The following is a 26,469-nucleotide window of genomic DNA, read 5'->3' as shown; positions in this document are numbered from 1 at the left end:
TCCCGGCAAGGGTGAAATGCCGGGCATCTAGATGTAGACGCCCGCATTTCCCCGACTCCGGGAGACCGGCGCCCGGCATCACGATCGTAGTGAAGCCGGGCGCCGCGAGCGGATAGCTGCGGGGGGGGGAGGGTTAGGTTTAGGGCTCCCGGGGGAGACTTAGGGTTAGGCACCCCCCCGATGGAAGGTTAGGGTTAGGCTAGGGGGAGGGAGGGTTAGGGTTAGGCACCCCCGGGGGGGACTTAGGGTTAGGCAACCCCCCGGGGGACTTAAGTTTAGGCAGCGGGGAAGGGGGTGGTTAGGGTTAGGGACTTAGAGGGGGGATTAGGGTTAGGCACTTGGGGGGTAAGTTAGGGTTAGGCACCCCTAAGGAGGGTTAGGGTTGTTAGGTTAGTGGATACTTACCTATCCACGATCGGGATTTCCAGCGCTGTCGGGCTTCCGCTGCGTCGCACTCTGCTCCTGTCGGGCTGCCGCTGACGGGAATCGATCCCGCCGGCCGTGCGGCCGGCAGTATTTCATACCAATTCCATAGTAACGATTGTATAATAACATTTACTATTTCCCATTAGTATCATATTGTGTCCAATGATGCAGCTGTTCTGATTATATTCAAATCTAATATTACTCACAATATGACAGCTGATGCCTTACATACAAATGTATTTGTAAATGATCATCATTTTATTGTCAATTTTGCATCATTTGCTGATATATTGATCTATGTGGTTTTACTGCAATTATATGCTATGATCTCCCGGGCATTTGAGTAAAGATTGAATGTATCATATTGTTTAAATACAAAACTATCACCTCCCATGGTAGACAGACAGTGTACTGTTGGCGATTACGTTATCTCTTTCAAGAGTTTTTAGACCAGACAAGAGTCCTATTTTGTAGTGATGCAATATCACCGTCTGTACTGTATGTAGATGGCGACTCTTTGCTGGGATACAAGTAAATAATTCCCGGTTAAATTGTCTCTTCCAGACATGCTTGTTCTACCAATGTGGCAAATTATTATAAAAATTTGCGCAACTACCCTCGCCTCCTCCTTATATGCACTTAGAAGGGATCCACTGCTTGCTCTGTGATTGGTCCACTTACACAGGAACCAATGAATTTTAGGTTCATGCACTGACCAATCAGCACATGTAAGATGGGGTTAACATGCCAATCAACTTCACCTGACAAGGCTACCCAATGGCGAAACCAGTAAGCCTTATTTGCATGGGCTGCCTATAAATACTGTAGATCTGGGGACTGTAACATAGTAGTCACAGTTTTCCTTCTCTATAGATAGAGGTTTGTCAGTGAAAATGCCTGAACCAGCCAAGTCTGCTCCTGCACCCAAGAAAGGCTCTAAGAAAGTGGTGACCAAGACCCAGAAGAAAGATGGGAAGAAGCGTAGGAAGACCAAGAAGGAGAGTTACGCCATTTACGTCTACAAGGTGCTGAAGCAGGTGCACCCTGATACCGGCATCTCCTCCAAGGCTAAGGGCATCATGAATTCCTTTGTGAATGATATCTTTGAGCGCATTGCGGGGGAATCTTCCCGCCTGGCTCATTACAACAAGCGCTCCACCATCACATCCCAGGAGATCCAGACCGCTGTATGCCTGCTGCTGCCGGGAGAGCTGGCAAAGCACGCCGTGTCCGAGGGCACCAAGGCCGTCACCAAGTACACCAGCGCCAAGTGATTGTTTTCCTTCTCCGCCGGCCTCATTTGAACACAAAGGCTCTTCTAAGAGCCACCCACATCCCCTCTAATCGGGCTGTAATCATTGCTGTGACCTTATACTGTCTTATAGTAATCTGCTGTGTTCGCAACTCTAAAGTGTCCCCTCTTAACAACAGATTTGTATATGGCTTCCTGGACAGACTCCGGGCCTGATTCAGACCCACTCGCAAGCGGCTGTCCGCTCGCAAGTGGGTCGATGGTCTGCACTGCGCATGCGCACGACGGAGGGAGCTCCGTTGTGCGCATGTGCGAGACGCGACGAGCGAAGGACTTTCCTTCGCTCGTAGTGTCTGATCAAAGGGGGCGTGCTGTCGATGTTGATTGACAGCACGCCCCCTTTGGTGGGCGTGCCGGGGGGCGTGCCTGCCAGACGGAGGCGTTCCCTAGGGAACGCCTACCGTCTGAAGCCGGCCCCACTGACATCACTAGTGATGTCAGTGGGAGTGATTTTGGCTCTGATAGAGCCAAAATCACTCCGGGCCTTGCGGTTGAGAAACTCAACCGCAGGCTTCTGCTCTCACTGGCGATGGTCGTGATGGTCAAGACCATCGCGACCATCATCCTGCACGCTCGTATAGGCTGTGGGTGGTGACCCACAGCTATACGAGCATCCAGGAGGACGCGCCATATTTATGGAGGTGGGCCCTGATTCAGAGCGAGCGCTCTGGTCAGAGCGTCCAGCTCTGAATCAGGGCCTCCGTGCGTTGTGCTAGAGGATTTAAGTTCTGCTTAAATTGGGGTTTCGTAGTTAATAATGGACCATGCTCTTAGTCTATATTTCCATATGAAATTATTTTAGCCTTTCGGTTTGATTTACAAATTAATTGACCAAAATGAGCTGTTTTTAATGGTAATGCTCCACGTGAGTTGCTCTATTTAATACAGCCTATGCAAAACATTAAAATGGCAATTCCATTCATCAGCATTTATAGGTCATGGCATTGTCTCCCGTAGGTTGGTGTTGGCGCTCAGTTAGAACATTCTTTGCTTTAAATCTGTAATAAAAGCGAAACGGATTTTGAACATTTCACTGATCTTTGCAACAATAGTGACCTCATGTGGCCACAGAGAGAATTGCTGTCTCTATGAATTACTTGTATTGGTACAATCGTCATGCATGATGCATTATATTGCAGAGATGAGTTTTACACCATCTTTCACTGTGATAAGAGTAGTGTGTGCCATACATCCCCTGAAGCATTTCATCCGGTTCACTTCACCATTGCCAGCACCGGATGAAATGCTTCATCTGTAATATCTGTCCCCAGGATTATTCTTGCACAATTCTAAAATGCTGCCTGGTATATTCCACAAAGCTTTAGTTTATTTCCATCATCTACCAGGGGTTTGGGTACACAATCCTGGTGCTCAGAATCCCGACGCATTATGGTAAGTATTTTAATTCTAACCCTTTCTCCAACCCACCTTTCTTGCAGCCTAACCGTGCCGTCACCCCTTCCCTCACAGTCTGACTCTAACCCTCACGCAGCATAACTCTAACCGTCCACCTTTTGGCTAGCCCTAATACTCACTGTTGGCATTCTGGAGCCAGGATACTGACTGCTGTTGGGATTCCGGCGCCAGGATTCTGACCGCCAGCATTGTGTACGCCAGGATGCAGACTACATCCCTTACCAGGAATTCCCGACTGTGAAATCCCGGCATGGGACTAATGATAGGCGTCAAAATCCTGACGCCTATCATTATCCACCCGCCGGAATCCCAACGCCCAGAATACCAAACCGGGCGTCATGAGCGGACAACAGCCAGGGGGGAGGGTTAGGTTTAGGGGCTCCCAGGAGGACCTCGGGTTAGACTAGGGGAAGGGGTGTTAGGTTTAGTGAGCGGGGCAGGGGGGATTAGGTTTAGGCACCCCTGGGGGGATGTTAGGTTTAGGCACAAGGGGGGAGGATAGGGTTAGGCACCCCTAAAGGAGGGTTAGAGGGGGGAGAGGGTTAGTTAAAATATTTACCTTGTCGGGATCTTCAGTCTTCTGCCTTCCGGCGTCGGGATTACATCTGCCTGGCTTATGTCTGGCAGTATGTCATACCGATTCCTGACTTGCTATAGAAAGGTCCCACAATATGCTGTCTGCAGTAACGCCTCTAGGGGTGTTCGACCTCTGCGGTCGCACATGGGCGCTCTCGTAGAGAGTGCACTCCTCCCCAGCATCCCGATTTTAGCGGGTCAGTAATGTCCCGCTGTTCCACCCGTGGGCTTAAGTGGTCCACGGGTGATCAATTCAGGAGGTTGGGGACCCCCTGCGGCGGTGCCGGACCCCCGGAGTGTGAATGTGTGAATGGATGCCGCACGCATGTGCGCGACATCCATTCACTGACAGGAGAGGGCTGGGGGAAGCCCAGCCAGTGACGGAGAGCTGGGCTTTACCCCCAGCCTGACATTATTTGGAGGCGTCCCATGCGGGCACGCCTCCAAATAACGTCACGCATAGGGCGTGGCCTATGGTAATTAGGCCACGCCACCAATTTTGGTCGTGCGCTGCGAACCTGCGCACGATATAAAGGCGCCTTGTTATGGGCCGGCACAGGGTACTCCGACCCCTGGAGCCGGCCCTGGCTGTCTGATACAGATTACATAAACCATACAGTATGTGCCATTATACTCCAGAGCTTGATACACTTTTTAGAAGTACAATACAATGCATCAGGTCTGCTATGCCGATGATGGAGAAACCCTTATTTTTCCTTAAAAAGATATAAACATAATATGCATAAATTAAACACAAGACATTACATTCAAGTGTACTGTGTCACATACGAAAGGGGGTACTAGTAGAAAAGGTGTGCTGGGCGCCAAGATACTGAGATGCCCTTGCCACTCAGACTGGGCTCTGCAGTCACCAAAGTTCTGGCCGCTGCCACTACAGGGTATACTGCAGGCCATTGGCAAGAAGAGTAAGAATAGAGCAATAAAGGCTTTATTTTAATTTTGCAACAAAGTATGCAGTAGATCGCACAGCAGAAAGGCGCTTCAAGGAGGAGCATCAGAAGAAAGAAAAGATAAGCTTAAGTGATGAAAGAAACTGATGCCATAGAGACACATGGGTGGGGTGGAGAATGGGTTGCTGGAGCCAGGGAGACACTTAGTGGCTTGCTGGACTCAGAGCTTTATGAGGGGAGTTGGAAGCGAAAAGATGGGAGTGGGGATGGAAGAGAGGGGTAAGAGGCTGGATCCTTCTGGAACCTTCTCTCGGAAATGCTTAAAGAGCATTACTGTGTGGCATAATGTGTATAAGGGGCTCTACTATGTAGTGTAATGTGTATAAGGGGCAATACTGTATGGCATGATGCATATCAGGAGCTCTACTGTGTGGCGTAACGTGAATAAGGGACACTACTGTGTGTAGTGGTGTAAGGTGAATAAGAGTTTGAAATAAGTAAGAGATAGAAGTAGCGGTGTACCTGGACAAACCATGTTGCAATGAAAGGGGTGCAAATACATTTATTTGATTTATTTTTGCATGTGGGCTAAATACTGGCTACTTTTACATGTAGCCCAGAAATGCTGGACAGCTTTATTTTTACACTGCAATTTAGATGTCAGTTTGGACACTCCCCTCCCAAATCTAACTCTCTGTAAACATTTTAAATCTGCCCCACCTGCAGTGCAGAATGGTTTTTAGCATGATCCACAGATACTTGCTCTTCCTTACATTGAATCAGGCCAAGTCTGAGGTGCTTGTTCATTATACTGGCCCCACTTGACATGGTGACAGGGCCCAACCTTTATATCTCTGCAGATTTGGAGGATTGAGTTTAAAAAGCCAACTCTCCATAAAGTGGATGGGAGCAGGTGGACTCTGCAGTAAGTACTGTAGCTGTAACATGAACACACACACATATTATATTTATATATAAATGTATATATATATATATACTATAGATTAGGGATGAGCGGGTTCGGATTTCTGAATCCGAATCCCCCCGAGCCCCCCCCGATCCGAGACGCATCCGAGTCAGGCTCGACTTTTCCCACCTGACTCGGAACTGAAATCGAGGCAAAACATCATCATCCCGCCTTCAGGATCTCGCGGGTTTTGGATTCTATAAAAGGTACCCGCGTCGGCGCCATTTCTCACTCCGGCTGTGGACAGTGAAGAGGGAGGGTGGGAGCTAGGGCTGGCTGGGCTGTGTTGTGCTGCTGTTGTCCATAGGGGCTGTGACCACTCAGTCCATAGAGGCTGACTGGGCTGTGTTGTACTGCTGTTGTCCATAGGGGCCGGCTGGGCTGTTTTGTGCTGCTGTCATAGGGGCTGGCTGGGCTGTGTTGTGCAGTCAGTTGTCCATAGGGGCTGTGTCCACTCCAAAGTCTATAGGGGCTGGCTGGACTGTGTTGTGCAGTGTCCCATAAAGGCTGTAGTCCTAGAGGGGTGCTGTAGTGTTGTCCAGGGGGTGATCTGTGCATCAGGGGTGCTCCCACAAAGTGCACTCCAAAAAAAAAAATTTTTTTCTCTGTTTGTGAATTGTGTGCGCAGTAGCCGCACATGCATCAACAAAGTAACGCCAAGCGTGCGCCTGTGTCATAGGTAAAGGGCCAGCTGGCTTGACCGTTAAAGGGTGCTGTAACCCCCAAAGTGCACTCCAAACAAAATAAAAAAATTATTTTCTGTGTTTGTGAATTGTGTGCACTGTGGCTGCACGTGCATCAACAAAGGAGCAGCGACAAGCGTGCGCCTGTGTCCCATAAGGTGACGTAACCCCCAAAGTGCACTCCACAAAAAATAAACAATTCTTTTTTTTCTGTGTTTGTGTGCGAAATGTATGCGCAGTAGCCGCACGTGCATCAACACAGCAGCAGCGCCAAGCATGCGCCTGTGTCATAAGTCAAGGGCCGATTTGGACATCTGGTCCGGACTGAAGGACGTGCCAACAATGTCAATTTCTGACATGTCTACTGTCACTGCATATGATACTGTCACCACTGACAGAATGGTGGAGGAATTATTTTCTGTGTTTGTGAATTGTGTGCACTGTGGCTGCATGTGCATCAACAAAGGAGCAGCGCCAAGCGTGCGCCTGTGTCATAAGTAAAGGGCCAGCTGGCTTATCCGTTAAAGAGTGCTGTAACCCCCAAAGGGCACTCCCAAAAAAATTTTTCTGTCTTTGTAAATTGTGTGGGCTGTAGTCGCACCTGCATCCTCAAAGCAGCAGCGACAAGCGTGCGTCTGTCTGTTAAAGGGTGGTGTAACCCCCAAAGTGCACTCCAAACAAAATAAAAAAATTATTTTCTGTGTTTGTGAATTGTGTGCACTGTGGCTGCACATGCATCAACAAAGGAGCAGAGCCAAGCGTGCGCCTGTGTCCCATAAGGTGGTGTAACCCCCAAAGTGCACTCCACAAAAAAATAAACAATTCTTTTTTTTTCTGTCTTTGTGAATTGTGTGGGCTCTAGCCGCACCTGCATCCTCAAAGCAGCAGCGACAAGCGTGCATCTGTCTGTTAAAGGGTGGTGTAACCCCCAAAGTGCGCTCCACAAAAAATAAAAAATTCTTCTTTTTTTTCTGTCTTTGTGAATTGTGTGCACTGTAGCTGCACGTGCATCAACAAAGGAGCAGCGCCAAGCGTGCGCCTGTGTCCCATAAGTAAAGAGCCGGCTTGCTCATTTCTTAAAGGGTGGTGTAACCCACAAAGTGCATTAGTCTCCAACAAAAATAAAAAATTATTTTCTGTGTTTGTGTGCGCCTTAGCCGCACGTATATATCATTATAACATAAATGGAGGACCAAACTCTCTCCGATAAAAATAAAATAGGGAAAGATCAAGAACCACTTCCTCCTAGTGCTGAAGCTGCTGCCACTAGTCATGACATAGACGATAACATGCCATCAACGTCGTCTGCCAAGGCCGATGCCCAATGTCATAGTAGAGGGCATATACAATCCCAATGACAAAAGTTCAGGAAAATTACCTTAAAAAAAACATTTAAATCATCTGAGGAGAAACGTAAACTTGCCAATATGCCATTTACGACATGGAGTGGCAAGGAACGGCTAAGGTCTTTCCCTATGTTCATGACTAGTGGTTCAGCTTCACATGACAAAGGAAGCCCTCCTCCCGCTACAAAAATCAAACGAGTTAAGCTGGCAAAAGCACAGCGAAGAACTGTGCGTTCTAAGAAGATATCACAAATCCCCAAGGAGAGTCCAAGTGTGGTGGCGGTTGCGATGCCTGACCTTCCCAGCACTGGACGGGAAGAGGTGGCTCTTTCCACCATTTGCACACCCTCTGCAAGTGCTGAAAGGAGCACCCACAGTCCGCTTGCTGATATGCAAATTGAAGATGTCACTGTTGAAGTACAACAGGATGAGGATACTGGTGTAGCTGGCGCTGAGGAGGAAGTTGGCGAGGAGGATTCTGATGGTGATGTTGTTTGTTTAAATCAGGCTCCAGGAGAGACAGTTGTTGTCCGTGGGATGAAAGAGCCCATCACGGTAATGCCTGGGCAGAAGACCAAACATTCCACCTCTTTGGTCTGGCAATATTTCTATCCAAATCCGGACAACAACTGTCTTGCCATATGTACCATATGTAAAGATGAAATAACTAGGGGTAGGCACGTTAACCACCTAGGAACATCCTCCCTTATACATCACCTGCAGCGCGTTCATAAAATGTTACTGTCAAGTTCAGAAACTTTGGCTAAGACCGTAAGCAGTCCAGGGACACCTAAATCCATTTGTCCTGTTGTATCCAAGCGCCTGCAAACCACACCGTCAACTCCCTCCTCATCAATTTCCTCCTCAGTCAGGATCGGAAGTAGTCCTGCAGGCCATGTCACTGGCATGACTGACTCTCCTATCCGGGATTCCTCCGGAGGATCCTGCATTGCTACGCCTACTACTGCCGCTGCTGCTATTGCTGCTGGGAGTCGTTCATCATCCCAGAGAGGAAGTAGGAATACCACTACTTTTACTAAACAATTGACCCTCCAACAGTCCTTAGCGAGGAGGATGAAGTACGACAGCAGTCATCCTCAAGCAAAACGTATAACTGAGGCCTTGACTGCTATGTTGGTGTTAGACGTGCGTCCGGTATCCGCCATTAGTGCAGTGGGATTTAGACAATTGATGGAGGTACTGTGTCCCCGGTTCCAAAACCCATCTAGATTCCACTTCACTAAGCAGTTAATACCGAGACTGTACAGAAACGTCAGAAAAAGTGTCCTCAGTGTCCTGAAAAATGCGGTTGTACCCAATGTCTACTTAACCATGGACATGTGGACAAGTGGAACAGGGCAGACTAAAGACTATATGACTGTGACAGCCCACTGGGTAGATGTATCACCTTACGCAGCAACAACAGCAGCGTCACCAGTAGCAGCATCTCAGAAACGCCAGCTCATTCCAAGGCAGGCTACGCTGTGTATCACCGGTTTCAGTAAGAGGCACACCGCTGACAACCTCTTAGAGAAACTGAGGGAAATCATCGCCCAGTGGCTTACCCCACTTAGACTCTCCTCTGGATTTGTGATATCTGACAACGCCACCAATATTGTGCGAGCATTACATCTGGGCAAATTCCAGCACGTCCCATGTTTTGCTTACACAATAAATTTTGTGGTGCAGAATTTTCTGAAAAGCGACAGGGGCGTGCAGGAGACGCTTTGGGTGGCCCGAAAAATTTCGGGCCACTTTTGCCATTCAGCAACTGTGTGCCGAAGACTGGAGCGCCAGCAAACACTCTTGAACCTGCCCCGCCATCACCTGAAGCAAGAGGTTGTGATGCGGTAGAACTCAACCCTCTATATGCTTCAGAGGATGGAGGAGCAGCAAAAGGCCATTCAAGCATATACATCCACCTATGACATAGGCAAAGGAGGGGGTATGCACCTGACTCAAGCACAGTGGAGAATGATTTCCATGTTGTGCAAGGTTCTCCAGCCCTTCGAACTTGCCACACGTGAAGTCAGTTCAGACACAGCCAGCTTGAGTCAGGTCATTCCCCTCATCAGGCTTTTGCAGAAGCAGCTGGAGAAAGTGAAGAGGAGCTGAGACGGAGCAATTCCGCTCGGCATGTGGGACTTGTGGATGAAGCCCTTCATTCGCTTTGCCAGGATTCCAGGGTGATCAATCTGTTGAAATCAGACCACTACATTTTGGCCACCGTGCTTGTTCCTAGGTTTAAAGCCTATGTGGTGTCTCTAATTCTGGCCAACACAAGCCTGCAGAGGTGCAAAGACCTGCTGGTGAAAACACTGTCAGCTGAAGCGGAACGTGACATGTCACAGCTCCTTCTTCACTTTCTCCCGCAAGTGGGGCTGCCAGGAAACAACTTAGGTATCCTAAGCAACCCGCTGGTGGTGATGCAGGGCAGGCAGGACCAAGTTTGGACATCTGGTCCGGACCGAAAGACCTGCCAACAATTGCTGACATGTCTACTGTCACTGCATATGATACAATCACCATTGACAGAATGGTGGAGGATTACATCGGTGACAGCATCCAAGTAGGCATGTCAGACAGTCCGTACCTGTACTGGCAGGAAAAAGAGGCAATTTGGAGGCCCCTGTACAAACTGGCTCTATTTTACCTGAGTTGCCCCCCCATCCAGTGTGTACTCTGAAAGAGTGTTTAATGCAGCCGGGAACCTTGCCAGCGAAAGGTGTAGGAGGTTGCTTCCACAAAATGCGGAGAAGATGATGTTCATAAAAATTAATTATCAACTCGTCCAGGGAGACCAGCCTCCAGAACGTACAGAGGGACCTGTGGTGGTGGATTCCAGCGGGGACGAATTAATATTCTGTGAGGATGAGGATGTACACAACACTGAAGAGGGTGAAGAATCGGTGGATGAGGACGACATCTTGCCTCCGTAGAGCCAGTTTGTGAAGGGACAGATTAATTGCCAGCTTGTTTTGTGGGGGCCCAAACGAACCAATCATTTCAGCCACAGTCGTGTGGCAGACCCTGGTGCTGAAATGATTGGTTTGTTAAAGTGTGCATGTCCTGTTTATGCAACATAAGGGTGGGTGGGAGGGCCCAAGGACAATTCCATCTTGCACCTCTTTTTTTTCTTTGCATTATGTACTGTTGGGGCCTAGTTTTTCAAACTGCCATCCTGTCTGCCACTGCAGTGTCACTCCTAGATGGGCCACGTGTTTGTGCTGCCCACTCATGTCGCTTAGCATAGTCATCCAGCTACCTCGGTGCAACCTTTTGGACTAAAACAATATTGTGACGTGTGAGGTGTTTAGAATAGACTGGAAATGAGTGGAAATGAATGCTATTGAGGTTAATAATAGCATAGGAGCAGAAAAACCCACAAATTCTGTGATTTTAGCTGTTTTTATGCTTTTTTTCAAAAAAATACAGATCCAAATCACAAAACCCAGAACCCAAAACACGGAAGGGTGGTTTTGGCAAAACCAATCCAGATCCAAAACACGAAGAGAGATCCAGATCCAAAACCAAAACACAAATCACGAAAAGTGGCCGCTGCACACCCCTACAATATATATATATAGTTATATACATATATATATATATACTCCAAAGCTGTAGCCGGCACTCCAAAGTAAAGGTGTATAGCCAGGGTGCACTTCCGGAAGCCCTCTGCAGAACCCTTCAATACATAAGTAATGGCAGCACTCCGTGGACTTTAAAATAAATACAGTACTCCGTCTGGTATGACCAACGTTTCAGATGTTTACTACATCTTTTTTCAAGGTCCTTGAAAAAAGATGTAGTAAACATCTGAAACGTTGGTGATACCAGATGGAGTACTGGTAATCTGCCTTCCTCTTTAAAAGGGCCCCACTATTCTTAATCTGGCCTCACAACAGTACCATTATGACACAATCGCGACACTTGCCCGCTACACGCCTCCCACAGTGCTGACCTGGCTTCCCCCTTCTAGGTCAGTAGTGAAAGGCATAAGTAAAAAAGGCAACCATGAGAAGACCAGGGTTATTAGAGGGCAGCCAAGTACAAGACAGCACCTGTCAAGGTGACAAGGCTCAGCAGTAGTGTGCAGGGGCGTTTTAAGAAAGGAGGGGGCCCGTGTGCAGACTCAATGTGGGCCCCCTCCTCTTTCTAGTGGTGGCGCAGCAGTGCCAGAATACACTACTCATGCGTGGGTCTCCAGGGAAATGGCACCCGCGCCACTTTCCCAGGGACAGCAGTACTGAGCATGCACCACCATTTTCCCAGTGACTTTTGCTGCTCTGCAGCCCTGGAAAGTAGCAGCACTACTGGAGATAATGGACAGATACATACAGTGTCAGACTGGGGCATGAAGGGCCCACCAAGAAAATGCAACAGAAGGGGCCCGCTGAACAGAGCCGGCCCTAGGCATAGGCATAATAAACAAATGCCTAGGGGCGACTGGAATGTCTAGGGGCATTACAGGGCTCTGCCACGTGTTCACCACCACCGGCGCTGCATGCCCCTCCTCCTTACCATGCTGCTGCCGTGATCTGAGCGTTGAGCCGCCCAGGTCAGAATGAGCTTCTGTTCAGAAGCTCATTCTGGCTACAGGAGGAAACAAGATGGCCACGGGAGGTCATGCTGCGCATGCCCAGCCGCGTCCATTCCTCCCATGGGCCTTTGCGGAGCAGAGCCGTGACTGACACGGCTCTGCCTCCACCTCCACAGGACCAGGCACACGGTGGTAGTGTGGACCGCACATAAGTGCAGTCCGCACTACACTGCCAGGGACAAACACACAGCCACCGGTGCCGGCAGCTGTGTGCATGTTTTAGCAGCCGATGAGAGTCAGACAGACTCTCATCGGCTGCTGTGCCCACTGCCGGAGCCGAGCTTCTGGCTCCCGCAGTGGCTGATGGGAGAGACGTAATGGAATTTTAATTTTTTTTCCGTGTGTGTGTGTCGGGCACTGCTGGGGAGGGACTACTACCATTTGCACTGTTAGGGGGGACTACTACCAGGGGCACTGCTGGAGGGGGGACTACTACCATTTGCACTGTTAGGGGGGACTACTACCAGGGGCACTGCTGGAGGGGGGACTACTACTATTTGCACTGTTAGGGGGGACTACTACCAGTGGCACTGCTGGATGGTGGGGACTACTACCATTTGCACTGTTAGGGGGGACTACTACCAGGGGCACTGCTGGAGGTGGGACTACTACCATTTGCACTGTTAGGGGGGACTACTACCAGTGGCACTGCTGGATGGTGGGGACTACTACCATTTGCACTGTTAGGGGGGACTACTACCAGGGGCACTGCTGGAGGGGGGACTACTACTAGGGTCACTGCTGGGGGGAACTATATATATATATATATACTGTATATACATATATAATATATATGTATATACACACACATTATATATATATGTGTGTGTGTGTATATATATATGTATATATATACACACTTACTGTATATACACACACACACACACACACACACATATATATATACACATACATTCAGCCCGACACTCTGGATATATTTACTGGTAATCTCGAGGGTGCCCTCCTAGCATAATAAACTAATTCCTATACCGAGCTGAACATCCCCTCAGGAAAAAAACATGCGGCACTCCTCAGTAGTTGTAACAAAGTGATATTTTGTCACAAATCACATAGGTTCTGTTGATGTTTCACGACCCATTGGTTTTTTCATCATGACATGTCCTGATGAAAAGACAGATGGGTCTTAAAACGTTGACAGCACCTACTGAGGAGGGCCACCTGTTTTTTTTCCTGAGGGGCCATCTGGCTTGCGACAAGACCCTAGTAGTAGGGTCTTGTTGCCGCAAGCCCCAGAGAGATTTCGACTCTAACAGAGCCGAAATCTCTCCCACTGACATCACTCGTTTGGGCAATCAATCTCTCCCCCTCCCTTTTGGGCAGCCACTCCCCCGGTCCGCCCACCAAAGGGGGCGAGGTGTCACTCAACATCGACAGCTCGCCCCCTTTGTTGCGAGACCCGGAGCGACGGAGTGCCCGTCGCTATCCGGGTCTCGCGCATGCGCACGATGGAGCCGGCTCCGTCATCCGCAAGCGCACTGGTCCACCATCGACCCGGTTGCGAGCGCACAGCACTTGCGACCGGGTTTGAATCAGGCCCAGTGTTACTGGAATCTCTACTCTAAATCTGCCAATATGTCCCCAAAATATAATACAAAAGGTGCATACACACGTAACGATTTTTTGAACGATTTAATGATAACGACGTCGCAGTTGTTCAAAAAATTGTTCACTTTCTGAGTTACAACGATGAACGATAATCGTTCAAGCGCGCTCCCGTTTGTACTGTAGTTTGTAGTTCATCGTCCATTTCAGACTGTCCAACATAACGATTTTCATTAAGGGAAGGAACATTTTTCGTTCATCATTCAAAAAATCGTTTTCAAGGGAAAAACTGAACGAAAATCGTTCATTAACAAAATCGTTACGTGTGTATGCACCAAAAGGGTTAACAAAACTGCCACAGACTGGTGCACACACAAGTACCACATGCCTGCACTGACAGGGACATAGGTAAGCCCATACCCTCACAGATAGTGGCATAGGTACGTCCATGCCCGTACAGACAAGGGCACAGACAGGTAAGCATATACCCACGCAGACAGGTGCACACACAGGTGACCACATGCCAGCATAGACAGGGACACAGGTAAGCCCATGTCCGTACAAAAAGGGGCACAAATACGCCCATGCCCATCCAATGGGCACAGGTAATCACATGCAGATAGGGACTCAGGTAACCCATGCCTGCACTTACACAAGTACAATGTACAGGTAAACACCACACAACACATTACTGTACAGAAATCTGATAACCCCTGAACGACACAGCCCCCTCCCCATTCAACAGTCTAAGAATCAAGGTAATAGGGGATAGGGTATATGAATGGTGATGGCTCTTCCTCTTTATAATAAAGTAAAACAGCAGAAAGTTTGTGTTATAATATATACAATTCTATAAATGGATGTATATGGGATATTTTTATTATTGTAACTTTTCCAATATCTATTATGCTGGGTTTGCTGTGTACATGGAATGACTGCTCCAGCCAGATGAGACAGTTTATGGACTGAGGGCCTGATTCAGACCCGGACGCTAACCGCAGTGCGCTCGCTATTCCCGATGGTTGCTAATCTGCGCATGCCTATGCATCGCAGTGCGCGTGCACAAACTACACAGTGCGTTCTCAGATTCCTCGTTCGCCCAGCACAGCCAGTCCAGCACAGCCAGCCCAGCAGAGTGAGTGACAGGAGAGGCCGTTTGTGGGTGGTGACGGGGGCAGTCCAGTAAAAACAGGGGGTTGGAGATGAGAACGCAGGCGTGCATAATAAACAGGCAGCGGCATAGTACACGTCACCAGCCATTTTTTTACTCTGTTTTCCTCGCAATGCTTGCGGTAGAAAAAAGCTGCCACAAGCACTGCGTTCACATCCGATAGTGGTCCATGTACCAATGTTTTCACAAACTTCCAGGAGATGACGTGGGGCAGTGGGCGTCTCTGCATTCGCTAAGGGGAGTCTGCATGCACAAAGCGAACGCTCGTACATGTAAGATGGGCGTGCTTATGCCTTGGCGAGCAGTCGCTCCCCGCCGCATCACTTTCAAATATTTGCATACACATCGAGCGAGCGTACGCTCATAGCGACCGGGTCTGTATCAGGCCCTGAGTGCTGTCACGGCACACACACACACACGTAGTCTCTGCAAGCACACAGCCTCAGCACATATGTATACACATATCTTGTAGTCCCAGCACACACCATGAGTTCTTAGAACACACCATGCAGTCTCAGCACACATGCACACACCATGCAGTCTCAGCACACATGCACACACCATGCAGTCTCAGCACGCATGCACACACCATGCAGTCTCAGCACGCATGCACACACCATGCAGTCTCAGCACGCATGCACACACCATGCAGTCTCAGCACGCATGCACACACCATGCAGTCTCAGCACGCATGCACACACCATGCAGTCTCAGCACACATGCACACACCATGCAGTCTCAGCACACATGCACACACCATGCAGTCTCAGCACACATGCACACACCATGCAGTCTCACTAGGGAACTACTGTAGCCAGAACTTACCTTTAGCCCTATAGCTAATGATAGGTGTTGGGATTTCAACACCTATCTTTAGTCCCATGTCGGGCTTTTAGTGTCGGGATTTCGGCATCCGGGATAGCGGCCGCCAGTAGGGTTAGGCACCACCTAACAGTACGTCACTGGTGCCCAGCTGCTAAGAGTGTTACGATCGCTTATACAGCAATGTGTATATAAACCCCATGTCCTTGTCCTGCAAGTCACTGATTTCTTGTTCACTTGTTTATGCACTTTAAAAGGTTCTGCGGAACACTTGTGGCGCCATATAAATATAATTACCTTTGCGGTAATCATTAATGATGAACAAACTGCACGATAGCTGAAAATCAACCGCAGTGGTGTAACTAGGGGGGTCGGGCAGGGTGCGTGCCCTGGGCGCCGTGGGCCCGGTGGCGCAGGGGGGCACCGCCGGCCACGGTCCGGCCCGCCCTAGTTAGCCACCAGTGTAGCGCCGACCGCAGTGAGTGCGGCCAGCGCTACACATTTAGACAGGACCGGTGCTAGGCTTCCAGCGCCGGTCCTGTGCTGCACAGCTGAGCCCGTTCCCTCCCCCTGAGTGCTTGCCCAATAGCGCTAGGAGGCGGGCTCAGGTTGTGCATAACACACGCATCGCCGCCAGCGCTGGCGGCGATGCATGTGTTAAACAGCAGCCAATGAGAGTCAGATAGACTCTCATTGACTGCTGCAGCACCCACTGCAAGAGCCGGGCTTCCATCCGGCTCCTGCAGTGGGTAATGGGACAGACGTCATGACATCATGACGTCTCTCCCATAATGCTGAGCGTGCCAGCCTGGGAGGACTGGCGGGCGGCGGCGGGAGCGGTGTCGCGGACCGGAGCAGCAGCAGTGTGGATTCAGGTAAGTATATTTTTATATATTTTTTTTTTTAAACCTGTCTGCACTACTGGGGGCACAAAGGGGGAGGGGGTGGCTACTACTGGGGGGACCTCTACTGGGGGTGGGGGCACAACGGGGAGGGGTAGCTACTACTGGGGGCACCATTATTGGGAGAACCTCTACTGGGGGGGGGCTACTACTGGGGGCACTTAATCGGGAGGGGGAACCTCTACTGGGGACTACTACTTGGGGGGGGTAACTACCACTGGGGGCATTATAAAAGGGGCCTACTACTAGAGGCACTGCACTGGGGGGACCACTACTGGGGGCAATAATAGGAAGGGGGGGGACTACTACTGGGGGCACTATATAAAGGGCACTGCATAAGGGTATACCGCTACATGGCGCACTGCATTGTGGGGACTGCTACTGGGGGCACTGCATAAGAGGGAACACAACATGGGGCACTGCATTTGGGGGGCCACTACTGAGGGTACTGACTAAGGGGAACTAACTGGGGGCTGTATAAGGGGGACCACTACTGGGGATACTGTATAAGGGGCACTACTATGGGCCTGCATAACAGGGACCACAACTGCATACTGGGGGTACTGTATAAGGGGTACTACTGGGGTTAAGGTGCATATGGATAGGAATGTTCAGCGTGAAAATAAAGGGGTGTTTCATGTTGACACGCCCATTTTTTCCTGCATGTGCACATCGGGGGTGGGGGGGGGCTCCCTTTTCAAATTTGCCCTGGGCTCCAAATACCCTAGTTACGCCACTGATCAACCGTATTCTTATTTACAACAAAATAAATTTTAGGCTGTTCAGTATGACTCCAGCGTTGACAATGCATACAGTCTAAAAAAAAATTATTATTATTTATTAACAGTTTCTTATATAGCGCAGCATATTCCGTTGCGCTTTACAATTGTAAACATTAATAGAACAAAACTGGGTAATAACAGACAGATATATAGGTAGGGAGGACCTGCTCGCAAAAATGAAAATCTACATGTTAATCAAGCTCATTTGGATTATTGTAGGTGGCCCTTAAAATGGCTTTAGTAAGGGTTTTTGAAAACGAGATCATCTGGAGCTATTTAACCTCCAAAGCCTTACAGCGTGCGGCCCTGGCGCTTGAGAGCATAGACCACATCCATACCGGTCACAGTCTTCCCCTTGGCGTGCTCGGTGTAAGTGACGGCGTCCGCATCACATTCTCCAGAAATACTTTCAGCACCCCGCGGGTCTCCTCATAGATGAGGCCAGAACTGCGCTTCACGCCCCCTCTCCGGGCTAGACGTCGGATGGCGGGCTTTGTGATACCCTGGATGTTATCCCGCAGCACCTTCCTATGACGCTAGGCTCCACCTTTCCCGAGTCCCTTATCGCCTTTGCCTTTCCGTGACATCTTGCAAACTGCTACAGATCAGCACCAAGCTAGAATAAGCAGCACGTGTACCAGCTGCCATGTCTTAAGATGAATGCGGACCTGATGGAAGACATATTTGAGAGGAGGAGCCTTCTGCATTACTCCCTTTCTTTTCTAAAGACAGGACATAGTTCTCTGTGAGGCTACTTATTACCATTAAATTGCAGTCTCTGAAAATCAGCCGCAGCGTAACTTTAATTCTATCATCTCAGCTGCCTGAGACTGTTAGTAAAAAGAACTTGCAACAGTATCCATTACAATGAATACTATTTCAAATTCAGAAATATGTAACTTTTTCTAAGTCCTTGAAAATCAGCAGCAGGCCAACCACACCGATCCTAACAATTCCGCTGCCAGTGAAAACAGGATTCAAGATTAAATTATCATTATAAATCTATACCAATATAGTTATTTCCAGTATACAGTATGATGTGGATAATGTGCTGTTATTCTCTTATCCAGATTTTAATCAATCAAGGGTTGTAATTACATGTTTGTATTCTTTCAGAGATCAATTGTAATTATTTTTTTCAAACAAAGCGAGTGTTAATTTTCATGTACATTAAATTTAAAGCTGGAGGGTGTGTGTATACGGTCAGAAGAAAATCAGTCTATATAACCTCGGTTACTGCCATTCAGCCATGTGTAAGGGAGTAGAGACAGCACAAACTGCGATTGTTACAGCCCGTTTAGGGAGGAGATGGGTGGCTCTTAGAAAAGCCTTTGTGTTCATGTGGGATTGGTGTGTTCACTTGGCGCTGGTGTATTTGGTGACGGCCTTGGTGCCCTCGGACACTGCGTGCTTGGCCAGCTCACCCGGTAACAGCAGGCGTACAGCGGTCTGGATCTCCCGGGAGGTGATGGTGGAGCGCTTGTTGTAATGAGCCAGGCGGGAAGATTCCCCTGCAATGCGCTCAAAGATATCATTCACTAAGGAGTTCATGATGCCCATAGCCTTGGAGATGCCGGTATCAGGGTGCACCTGTTTTAGCACCTTGTAAACGTAAATAGCGTAACTCTCCTTCCTGGTCTTCCTACGCTTCTTCCCGTCTTTCTTCTGGATCTTGGTCACCGCTTTCTTAGAGCCTTTCTTGGCCGCCAGAGCAGACTTCGGGGGATCAGGCATTCTTAACCAACCAAACCAATATATCCAGGAACAAAAGAGAAAATGTGTTGCTAATCTAGCCCAGATCTACTCTATTTATAGGCACCCCATGCAAATGAGGCTTCAGTCTTCTGGCTGCACTATTGGGTATATGTTAATTTGCAGCGACATCATAACTCCACACTCTACATGCTGATTGGTTTGTGCATGAACTTGAGCTGCATTTCGCACTGTGAAAAGAGGACCAATCACAGAGCAAAACTTTGGATACATGTGTGTGTGTATATAAGGAGTAGGGCTGGATTATAATAGAAACACATTTATTGCGCAGTTTTAACGAGAGTTTATTTACGCTAGTACCTCATCATGTCTGGAAGAGGAAAACAAGGCGGCAAGACCCGGGCTAAAGCCAAGACTCGTTCATCTCGGGCCGGTCTCCAGTTCCCGGTTGGTCGCGTTCACCGTCTACTGAGAAAGGGAAACTATGCCGAGCGTGTTGGTGCCGGGGCCCCGGTGTATTTGGCTGCAGTACTCGAATACCTGACTGCTGAGATTCTAGAGCTTGCAGGGAACGCCGCCCGTGACAACAAGAAGACCCGCATCATCCCCCGCCACCTGCAGCTCGCCGTGCGCAACGATGAGGAGTTAAACAAGCTGCTGGGTGGGGTGACCATCGCCCAGGGAGGAGTCCTGCCCAACATCCAGGCCGTGCTGCTGCCCAAGAAAACTGAGAGCCACAAGGCAGCTAAGGGCAAGTAATGTGATGCGGGTAACTTCCACCACAGAACTGATGTCCCTAAAACACAACAAAGGCTCTTTTCAGAGCCAACCACGTCTTCCCAGGAGAGCTGAGAGAACTGCGCTTTAGTTGCTGCTTTGCTTTATTAGTACTACGGTTTATAACTTCCATACACAAGCAGCATTGAGACTGGATTAGAGTGGCAGTGTGTCTACAAAACGATCTGTGCACGGTACTGTGAGATGTTGCTCTATGCTTGCATAGAAGCCTTCACCTCCCAAGAAAGATTTTAGGGGAATTGCCAAACTACACAATCATTTTATATCAATTTGATTAGGTGAACTAGGGGACTGGTTGGGCAACACGCATAAGTAACTTACCAGTGTGAGACGCTTACACCTAGAATCCTGTTACTGTGTGAAACGTCAGGAGAGTGGAGCCCAGGTGTCTCTGGTCAGACACCGCCCGTATCAGTTCTTGGAGTTAGTAGGAGAGTAGTGCAGAGAGCCTACTATGTTCGTCGGGTAAAATTCTATATGTAGGATGAAAAGATGTGGTGGACAAAGGGACGATTTAGCCACAATCACTGATTTGGCTGAAATAGTGCAGTTTTCACTGTAGAAAAAGAATAGCTAGCCTTGGCGAGGGAAATAATCAGTTACATTGTAGTTTGACCGTATGTGTAAGTGGATGAAATTATTCACTGACGTGACCCAAAATATAATGACAGTACACAGTCAGATCCAATAAAGGGTCCTCGTCTCCTATCTGTCCCGCTGAGCTAAGGATTTATCAGCAGCCTATCGCACCAACCTTAACATGCAGTTTATGCTTCAGCTCGTTTCGAAAGATTTGGTGGCTCTGAAAAGAGCCTTTGTGTTGCGTGTTTACTAGTGCCGAGTATCATCTATGCCCTCTCCCCTCGAATCCTGCGGGCCAGCTGGATGTCTTTAGGCATGATGGTCACCCTCTTGGCATGGATGGCACACAGGTTAGTGTCCTCGAAGAGCCCCACCAGATAAGCCTCGCTGGCCTCTTGTAGGGCCATGACGGCAGAGCTCTGGAAGCGTAGGTCGGTCTTGAAGTCCTGGGCGATCTCCCTCACCAGACGCTGGAAGGGCAGCTTACGGATCAGCAGCTCGGTGGATTTCTGGTAGCGGCGGATCTCTCGGAGAGCAACAGTTCCGGGACGGTATCGGTGAGGCTTCTTCACGCCACCTGTAGCTGGAGCGCTCTTCCGGGCGGCTTTCGTTGCCAGCTGTTTGCGGGGAGCTTTCCCGCCGGTGGACTTCCGAGCTGTTTGCTTGGTCCTGGCCATGCTTCCAACAAAAAAACTACAAACTCAAAAAGAATGAGAAATCTGTCTACTAACAATCCTATTTATACGTAGTGATGATCGCTGATTGGAAGATGTAAGCAAGCCCACTCCACCGATTGGTGTTCAGTAATCGTATGATTTTAATTGTTTTTTTTTTAAATCCCGCCGTTAATATCGTTGCAGCCGCCTCTGTCAGTTTCAAGGAATAAATTATCTGGGCGGAAAGGTGTTGATTCCTTTTCATCAATCGTACAAGAGGTTGATATATTTATATGTAATTTAACCACATTAGCAAGCCATGCTCTAACAGACATGCTGCACCTTCATAGAACTGATGCAATGTCCAATGGTTTGACTTTGTACACAGACACAAAGGCTTTGTGCCGTCTCAGTAATAAGCCCATGGTCTAACGTAACCAAATAGACGCTGTCACTGATGACATAGCGTCAAGCTATGAATCAGGCCCATAATGTTGAATAACATTTTCTGATGCATTTATGAGGCGGCCATCATTGCAAGTACTGAGGTTTTCAGACGACTATTCCTTTGTGTAGTGTTTGGTGAAACTAGCCTACATTGTAGCTTTATCACATGTAACAAGCCGTCAGCGATTGCTACAATGTTGCTTAAACTTTAACCACGGGAATCACCTGCAGCCAGCATACACGACTTTGTCCATTTCATGTACAGCTTCCAAGTATGCAGCTATAAAAGATTCATGTTTTTCAGCAGATTTCTCTCGTGTATTGGTATAATGTCATGATGGTCACTTGCTATGATCATGGATTGCACGTTGACAATACTATTTTACTGGGGCAATATGCAGCTTTATTAGTCGTAGTCTCGGTGATCTAATGAACTATTCTTTTCCCAGATTAGAGCAGATACACTTCAGGCAGACAAAAGGGTTGCAGTGCCTTTAAACAGAACATGGAATTCTTACAGTTAACTCTTTATACATCTCCTTAGCCGTTTATCTACGATTAAAAAAAAAAATGATTACTTGTATCCATCAGACTCTACAGTACCAAACAAATGACTAAACTATTTCTAGCATTAGAACGTGAGAAGCTGCTCACCCAGCACTAACGTGTATAAAACAAAACATTCACTAACCTCTATTAGCCAGCTGTACCGTTTAGATTTGGTAACTTTGTGTCAGATATCTACCTGTATAGAGATCAGACTAGAATGAGCAACCACTAGTACTTACGCGCTTTATACAATGGAACAAAATCTTATGAAGTATATAAATTAGAACCACGTCAGTCCTCTCCCTAGAGTTATAGTCGGAAAGCTGTCAAGCACTGTAGTGAAATGCTAGCAAGTTATTTTAGCTCTCTAATAGAAGAGATGGGTGGCCCTGAAAAGGACCTTTGTGTGGGGGATGGGATGCGCATCAGTGTTTAACCCCCAAATCCATAGAGAGTGCGGCCCTGGCGCTTCAGAGCATACACCACATCCATTGCAGTGACCGTTTTCCTCTTGGCGTGCTCGGTGTAAGTGACGGCATCCCGGATCACATTCTCCAGGAAAACCTTCAGCACCCCGCGGGTCTCCTCATAGATGAGGCCAGAAATGCGCTTCACACCTCCTCTCCGGGCCAAACGACGGATGGCGGGCTTAGTAATACCCTGGATGTTATCCCGCAGCACCTTCCTGTGCCGCTTGGCGCCTCCTTTTCCGAGTCCTTTTCCGCCTTTGCCTCTACCAGACATGTTTCTCCAGGACAATACTCTCACAAACCACAACGAAACAAAATGTTCTCACTCTCTGATTCTACTGTTGCGGCGAAGTCCTCCTCTTATACAGTGCAGGCGGACCTCATAGGAAACCTCAGAGCTATGGGGGAGGAGTCCTTGTAAGCGTCATATTCTGCTCCTTGTTACACCGATAATATTGGGACAATATCAGTTTTCGTCCTACTCCATCTGATGCAATTATTGATGTTTCTCGTCCTTCATACTGTACATGTATGGACTTAAGACTGTTTGGTGTCTTGTCTATATGTACCCCTTATTAGCTAATAAATATGTCATTCATTACTTTCATTATGCACTGGTGTGTCCCTTTCTCATTTTGAAATATCACTTTTTACTATAGCACGAAAGACCAACAGAAACACTTTAATTCCCTCAGATTCACTGCTGGTATCTCAAATACAAATCCACATTATTTTTAGAACTGCAGTATTTGATGTACAGGCGGCTGTAGAAACAAATTATAAAGCACTACAACTACTTATATGTGGCTACATTGAACTGGTTTGGCAACACTGTTACATTTCAAATTCATTGCAAGACATAAAACTATTGGCACTTTCTCTAGTGAAAATCGGTGCAATACTGCCTGGATTAAGGAGACATATAAACAAGTATTTGGGTACATAGTGCTCTATTCATAAGGATCCAGTGAATATTATCTGATATTGGAGCTTTATACATTTTTTATTATGAATACTAGATATCAGGCACCTGATGCAATAAGATCCCTAGATAGACTATATATGGGAGGATTTTTATATTTATTATGTATGCGTGGCTAATGTAAATTTTCCAAAGTTTTATTTTTTACTTGTGGTATATTATATGTTTAATAAATAGACCAACGCTATTCGATACTTGCGATCTATTAATCAGCGAATCATTTCATGTAACCCCGACTCCACCTGATGCAATGTATTAATGTTTTCTACATGAACTCATCCTTCATACACTGTCTGGACTAAGACCGTTTATGTGAATACTGATGTGTGTGTCCCTATTACACAATAAATGTCATTACTTTCTTTATGTACTGGCGTGTCCTGCCCGTGACCCCAACGTTCTCTCCAGAACGCTTATATTTATAATATGACACAGTTCGAATTCGTTCTTTGCTCTGATCATCTGCAGTCTCTGCGGAGATTTCTAAACTGCCGGGTGACCATTTTAGATACACCTGGTTAGAGCCTGCCTTACTGTACATATGCTGTACCAGCACCTGTAGTGGATGGGGAAGGTGTTGGTGATCCCAGAGTTTTTGCCAGGCATCCTCAGCAGGAAGAGGCTACAGAAATTGAGCGGGGCTCATGATTTACAGACGACATGGATCGGAACGGGCAGCATGATCACGGGCAGCATGAACGGGCAGCATGGTCACGTGTCGTATACCCCAAGTTTGAGAAAGTAAATGATTAAACCCTGGATGCTTACAGGTTTAGGGGTCTATAGTCTCTAGACACGGAACATGTGAAACAAAAAGGTGCCTTCAGCTCTGCCGAGACAGGGTGGGTGGCTCTGAAAAGAGCCTTTGTGGTGATAACAAGGAAGCCAGGCTGCCGCGGCTCATCCATTACTTCTTTGCCGCAGATTTCTTGGGCTTAGCCGCTTTCTTGGCTGGACTTTTAGCGGCTTTGGGCTTCACGGCTTTCTTGGCTGAACTCTTGGCAGCTTTGGGCTTCGCTGCCTTCTTAGGCTTCACGGCTTTAGGCTTCTTTGGGCTTTTGGCAGCAGCCGCTTTTGTTGGTTTCTTGACCTTCTTCTTGCTCTTCGCTGCACTCGGAGCTTTCTTGGGCTTCTTCGGGGATTTACCCACTTTCTTTGCCGCAGGTTTCTTGGGCTTCTGGGCGGCCTTCTTGCTTTCCAACTGGTTCTTGTTGAGCTTGAAGGAGCCGGAAGCGCCGGTGCCCTTCACCTGGGTGAGGGTTCCTTTGGTCACCAAAGCTTTCACACCCAGTTTGACGCGGCTGTTATTCTTCTCCACATCATAGCCTCCGGCAGCCAGAGCCTTCTTCAGGGCGGTAAGAGAAACCCCACTACGCTCTTGGGAGACGGCCACGGCTTTTACGATCAGCTCGGAGACACTGGAACCAGAAGACTTGTTGCTTTTCTTGGCTCCTCCTGCAGCTTTCTTCGGCTGCCTTTTCTTTTTGGCTGCGGCCTCTGATGGAGGAACGACGGCTGGTGCAGTTTCTGCCATGTTCAAGTACAAGAAGGACTAATACATTGTCCGCAGCTTCTGATGTCGCTTATATATACTGCCGGCTGTGTTGTGATTGGCTGCTCAACGTGGTGCTCCCATTGGCGGAATAAGCAGCCGTGCAAATCCTTCCATGTCTGAGAATAAGAGACAATCTACTCTTACCGTGTGTTTCCTAGGGCAGAAATAAAGTCTTTTATATTGCATAAGAAGAGCAGCCAGCTGGCTTTCTGCACCACATCCTTACTCCAAGGTCTGTCCTAACCTTTTATGGCCCTTGCTGGTTTAGGCGCTAAGAAGGAGGGCCGGAATACCCACTGGCAGCTCACCCACACCAGGCTGCATCTGCCCGGCATGTAACACATCTCTCATCTCTGTGAGGCTAATATGTCCCATCAGGGCTTTTTTGTCTCCTCTTGATCCTGGAGATAATGAAGGTGCTCTGCGTCACAATCTGTGCAGAGCAGGGTACATATTGAAACACTTACAAGTAGTATGTGGGCTCTTGTACACCAGGGTGGATAGCACAGGCAGGCTGCCTCACAAGGTAATTGCACTCTTGTCTAGGAACTCTAGTTACAATGACAAGGTAAGTATACTTGCAAGACTTAATTACAGGTTAATCCTGCCTGGGACTTTTCTGATTGTGAAGAATGCGACTGGCATCTCCCTTAAATGTTCTTAGTGATTCATACTGTATGGCTAGTCACTTCAGTGCATTTATGCAATATACAGTAGATGTGTCGGTAAGATAGCTATGCTTACCTGGTCCCATTACTTTGAGACTGCTACGAAACAAACCTCCAGCCAAGGAGTATCAGGTTACATTGTGCCAGCCCAGAAGCTTAAATCTGGCTTGAGTGCTATAAATGGTGGAAAAGATACTCATAGGTAAATGTTAGGATGATTCCATCATAGTGGCAGGACCAGAGTGCCAAGCATCCACTACACAATGCTGCTACTGTTAGTCAAGCAGTTGCTCTCTAGAAATCAGAACTCTTGGAGCCCCCACCCCACCCTCTGGATAAGACATGGATTTTTCATTTCCATATAATGGCAATCCCCACACTGCCTGTAATGTGCATCTTGTCCAGGTAGTGACATGTGTCCTATTTCCCACATAATAAGGGAAAATGGGTGGGATGGAGAAATAGAAGGAAAAATAAGGATGATGGAGAGACAGAAGGAACAGGGGGAAGAATAGAGGAAGAAAAGATGAATAGGATTATAGAGATGGAAAGGGCTTGAAGAGAAAGGGGTA

General features: G+C 48.0%; 6 protein-coding genes across 6 annotated transcripts; 2 read left to right on the top strand and 4 right to left on the bottom strand.

Moving 5' to 3' along the window:
* Nucleotides 1-1,319: 1,319 nt before the first annotated feature.
* On the top strand, nucleotides 1,320-1,700 carry LOC148515147 (histone H2B 1.1-like). Its single transcript, XM_088480465.1, has one exon. It carries the CDS (start codon nucleotides 1,320-1,322, stop codon nucleotides 1,698-1,700), a length of 381 nt encoding a protein of 126 aa, XP_088336591.1.
* Nucleotides 1,701-18,833: 17,133 nt separating this feature from the next.
* Nucleotides 18,834-19,211, bottom strand: LOC148515146 (histone H2B 1.1-like). The gene is made up of 2 exons (XM_088480406.1): nucleotides 19,068-19,211; nucleotides 18,834-18,932 (listed from the first exon to the last, which is right to left on the bottom strand). The coding sequence occupies exons 1-2, from the start codon at nucleotides 19,209-19,211 to the stop codon at nucleotides 18,834-18,836; spliced, it is 243 nt and encodes an 80-aa protein (XP_088336532.1).
* Nucleotides 19,212-19,499: 288 nt separating this feature from the next.
* On the top strand, nucleotides 19,500-20,020 carry LOC148515145 (histone H2A type 1-like). Its single transcript, XM_088480464.1, has one exon. It carries the CDS (start codon nucleotides 19,557-19,559, stop codon nucleotides 19,947-19,949), a length of 393 nt encoding a protein of 130 aa, XP_088336590.1. The 5' UTR covers nucleotides 19,500-19,556; the 3' UTR covers nucleotides 19,950-20,020.
* Nucleotides 20,021-20,780: 760 nt separating this feature from the next.
* LOC148515144 (histone H3) lies at nucleotides 20,781-21,290 on the bottom strand. The gene has a single exon (XM_088480463.1). The coding sequence runs from the start codon at nucleotides 21,245-21,247 to the stop codon at nucleotides 20,837-20,839; it is 411 nt and encodes a 136-aa protein (XP_088336589.1). The 5' UTR covers nucleotides 21,248-21,290; the 3' UTR covers nucleotides 20,781-20,836.
* A 1,364-nt stretch (nucleotides 21,291-22,654) lies between these two features.
* Nucleotides 22,655-22,966, bottom strand: LOC148515143 (histone H4). The gene has a single exon (XM_088480405.1). It carries the CDS (start codon nucleotides 22,964-22,966, stop codon nucleotides 22,655-22,657), a length of 312 nt encoding a protein of 103 aa, XP_088336531.1.
* Nucleotides 22,967-23,766: 800 nt separating this feature from the next.
* On the bottom strand, nucleotides 23,767-25,215 carry LOC148515142 (uncharacterized). Its single transcript, XM_088480462.1, has one exon. It carries the CDS (start codon nucleotides 25,206-25,208, stop codon nucleotides 24,582-24,584), a length of 627 nt encoding a protein of 208 aa, XP_088336588.1. The 5' UTR covers nucleotides 25,209-25,215; the 3' UTR covers nucleotides 23,767-24,581.
* Between the last annotated feature and the right edge of the window lie 1,254 nt (nucleotides 25,216-26,469).

This window comes from Taudactylus pleione, unplaced genomic scaffold (genome assembly GCF_031769625.1).
Source record: "Taudactylus pleione unplaced genomic scaffold, aTauple2 ptg000253l, whole genome shotgun sequence".
NCBI lineage: Eukaryota > Metazoa > Chordata > Amphibia > Anura > Myobatrachidae > Taudactylus > Taudactylus pleione.
The sequence above is the reverse complement of the archived record's forward strand: the minus strand, read 5'-3'. Positions and strand labels throughout refer to the sequence as shown.